Source organism: Pyxicephalus adspersus, chromosome 2 (genome assembly GCF_032062135.1).
Source record: "Pyxicephalus adspersus chromosome 2, UCB_Pads_2.0, whole genome shotgun sequence".
Taxonomy (NCBI): domain Eukaryota; kingdom Metazoa; phylum Chordata; class Amphibia; order Anura; family Pyxicephalidae; genus Pyxicephalus; species Pyxicephalus adspersus.
Window position 1 is genome coordinate 23,704,433 of NC_092859.1, and position 3,782 is coordinate 23,708,214.

A 3,782-nucleotide genomic window follows, 5' to 3' on the forward strand; every position below is an offset into this window, starting at 1 on the left:
AATAAAAGTAATTTGTCTTAATTTTGACACACTGGGAGTTTCCCTGTTCAGTTTTGTATAAACTCAACTGTCTGTTTGTTAAAGTGTGGGGAGCAGGCAGAGACACTACATTCTTCAGAAAATCAGGCATGCGTTAGCTGCCTACCACCTTTATCTAAAAATTGTGTTTATGTAGCGCCAACATATTACGCAGCGCTGTACTTTAAATAGGGGTTGCAAATGACAGACAGATACAGACAATGACACCAGATTCCCTTTAGAATGAGGAAAGCAGTAAAAAATTGAACACAAGATCTGTGTGCAAGAGGATAGACATGAAGTATGAAGTATCTGCTGCTGATCAGCCTGCTGCTTGTGCTCGGGACTTCAGAAGCAACTGAAAAAGAACCTGAACTCTCCAATGGGTACCAGAAACCAGCATTTTGTCAGAAGGCAGACTGCCCCAAATATGAAGTGGAGAAACAATATGATAATTTCGAACTCCGTGCTTATGAAGCCATTCGCTGGGTAAGAACTCCACTTGAAAGTGATTTCTTCGGCCTAGAGATGGTGAAAAGCTTCAGACGCTTGTTCAAGTATATCACTGGGTCAAATGTTGAAGAGATGAAGATTGACATGACTGTACCTGTAGTTATCTATGTGCCTCTGAACCAGCCACCAGCTGGAAACTCCACCATGTCCTTCTTTGTGCCACATGAAGTTGAAAATGCTCCACAACCAACAGACCCCAAAGTTTATCTGGATAACTCTCCTGCACTGAATGTCTATGTCAGGAGTTTTGGAGGCTATGCCTTAGATCCTACCTTCTTCAAAGAAGCTCAATTTCTGGCAGAACAGCTGCGAGCCCTGGGCTTGGAGTTTGAGGACTCATTCTATCTCCGCTCTGGCTACAACGATCCCTTTACACTTCTCAATCGTCACAATGAAGTGTGGGTCATAGCAAAGTAAAAATTGCAGTATTTTGTATCCAGTCATCGCTTTTTGTAAATAAATTTGTTGTGTTTTGTAGCTGATACTTTAAATGTTCGCTGTGTTTTTGTAACTAATAGATGTTGTACATTATTAAACATCTACCGTATTTTTTATAAAAAAAAAAAAAAAATTAAAAAATTGAACACAAGACAAAAAAAACTGATTGTAATAAAAAGGCAGTTGATGGCTATTTCAAAACAATCTGCTTTCCCCATTGTTCTTATGTATTGCACAAGCCTTCAGACGCCTTTACACATAGCTTTCAGCAGGGGGCGATCCTTTCAATGTGTCTCTTTGTTGGAAATGTAACACCCCAGCCCTCTGGTCACCCCTCCTCTTTAACAAACTATAATTAGATGTGCGTAAACAAATTATAAAAAGGGTGTCACAAGGTTTGTAGGGCCGTATGAATGAGCGGCAGAGCCAAACCCTGATCATATGATCTTTTTATTACCATTTCCATGAGTGGAACAATGGGAGTAGCAATCTGCTGTCTCTGTGTGGAAGGAAACCCTGTTAAAAGACACTGAAATCTATTAACATAGGCCAATAAAAACAGAAAGCATTCAGAAAGAAGCTGCAGAATTTACCCCTATATCACTTACCTGGATTCTATTAAAAGTCCCCCCTTAAGGATGTCACTACTATTAAAATAATTAGCTGCATTTTCACAATATTGCTTAGGTGTACAAAATACTTACCATAATCTATGCATGATGCTCTTAAAGGGAATTGGTTTTAGTGATATTACACCCATTATTACCTAATGTTTTTCTCTCTGTCCTACCTCCCCCTCTCAGTCTTATACTCACCTGTACCTAGTGACCTGCCAAGCTCTTTTAGGCTGAGAACAAGTATAGCTGTTTTTGTATAGCTGAACAAGTTTTTGTATAGCTGAATATGGAGTGCAGCTTACATGTGGATTCTGACAAGTAAGTTCTTGTTGGTTCACAAACAGGTAATTACAGGTAGTCCCGGGTTCAGGACATCCGACATACGGACAACTCCTAGATTCGAACGGGGCTTCCCTGCTGATTTGTGCTCTGGATGGAGGCTTGATGGGGAAGAGGAAACGTTTTGCATGACTTGCAGAAGAAATCTTTTGCTGTTCTGCAGCCTCTTGTAAGTCTTTATTGACCGAGACAAACTCTGCATTTTTTTCTTTTTGCAAATCAAAGCACAGTTTGCTCCAGAAGTTAATGAATGTCTAGGCTCCATAAGGTTTTTTTTTTATTAGGTTTGTTTGTGATTAACCTACAGTGAGGATTTTATACAGTAACTGACACCATGTTGTCTAATATTACGTTGAGAAACATCTGTCCTAATTGCATTTAATAAAATATTTGTACCTGCTCCGACTTACATACAAATAGCGACTGAAGGTTTGTTCTATCTCATATGGAACCCAGGACCTACATGTATTAGAAATTTCCCATGGTGATCAGACTGAGTAAATGCTTTCTTCTGCCTGTAGCAGACTGATGACATCTTCTCAGCTTAGGCAAAGTCACTAAATGGGACATAATGACAGCTTTTTAAATGATAAAAACCTTTTAAATAAGTTATCTAGTTTTTGTGTATTGTAGTGTAAGCATTTATGATCTCATGCTTTTTGCTGTTGGTAATGGTCCATTTGCAGGCAAGCTGGTAAACCAACAGCCTAAATATTTATACATTTGTGGTTTTACCTGCCAGCACATTTTGGAACCTAGTGCTGATAATCCTGTTTTAAGTGGGGGACCAAAAGTAATGTTATATATAGAATGATGCCACATCCCGTTAGATACAGGGAAGAATGCAGTGCATACAGATCATAGGGACTTTTGAGAAATCAAAGTAGTAATCCTAAAGCCACAACAGTATTTTAATACCGAGAAGATACAAGTACATACAGCACATCATGAAGATAACGTCATAAGCTGTATGAGTTAGTGGAGTCCACCTAATTTTGAGCAAGGTCCCTGAAAGGTAATATGATTCAAATCAGCATATAGGTATTCATAGACCTCACAATGTAGAAAGGTTTGGCATCCAAACCATTCAATGCATTTTGCAGAACTAGTCAGCTTCTTCCGGAATAATAAATTGGAAGTCTTATTATAAGAGAATGGCTATATGATAATTTAAATCATATAACTTTTCTGGAACCCTGCTTAAAAATAGGAGGAACTCTGCTAACTGAACTTTTATGCTCTTTTTAGGTTATTATTTAGAATTTATAATGCACCAACATATTACCCAGCGCTGTACATTAAATGAGGGTTGCAAATGACTGACAGATACAGGAGGAGGAGGGGACCCTGTCCAAAAGAGCTTACAATCTAGGAGGTGGGGGAAGTAACACACAATAGAAGGGGGATATGGATTGGTGGGAAGTAGTGATGGTTTTAAGAGACCGAAGAAGAAGGGTAGACAAATTTGAAATGATGGGTTTTGAGTGCTCTTTGATACACGGAGAAAGTAGGAGCAAGCCGAATAGGATGGGGCAGCTCCAGAAAAGTCTTGGAGCTGTGCGTGTGATGAGGTTATGAGTGAAGAAGCCATTAGTTCTAAGGATACTACTTTATTGTCTCAAAAGCCCCAATGCTCTGCATTTACGGAATCCTCTGTTTTACATACCTTTGTTACTCAAAACATCAAGGTAACTGGCATATATAAGATTGCATTCAACACATGCTTAAAAGACATAATATCAACTATATTATAGCCAAAGTACCTTTTAGCTACTTTTGTTAGCTATTCTGGATTCCCTTAACAGTTAAAATTATTTAAGATTTTTACTAAGACGCAGCAGTAGAAAACAATATCGA

General features: G+C 38.6%; 1 protein-coding gene across 1 annotated transcript; it reads left to right on the forward strand.

The window, feature by feature from the left end:
• The first annotated feature begins 321 nt into the window (after nucleotides 1–321).
• On the forward strand, nucleotides 322–1,037 carry LOC140324962 (heme-binding protein 2-like). The gene has a single exon (XM_072403074.1). The coding sequence runs from the start codon at nucleotides 322–324 to the stop codon at nucleotides 946–948; it is 627 nt and encodes a 208-aa protein (XP_072259175.1). The 3' UTR covers nucleotides 949–1,037.
• Nucleotides 1,038–3,782: the final 2,745 nt, after the last annotated feature.

Excerpts from the sequence above, each read along its gene's own strand:
- LOC140324962 (XM_072403074.1), top strand. The coding sequence starts at position 322 with ATGAAGTATCTGCTGCTGATCAGCCTGCTGCTTGTGCTCGGGACTTCA.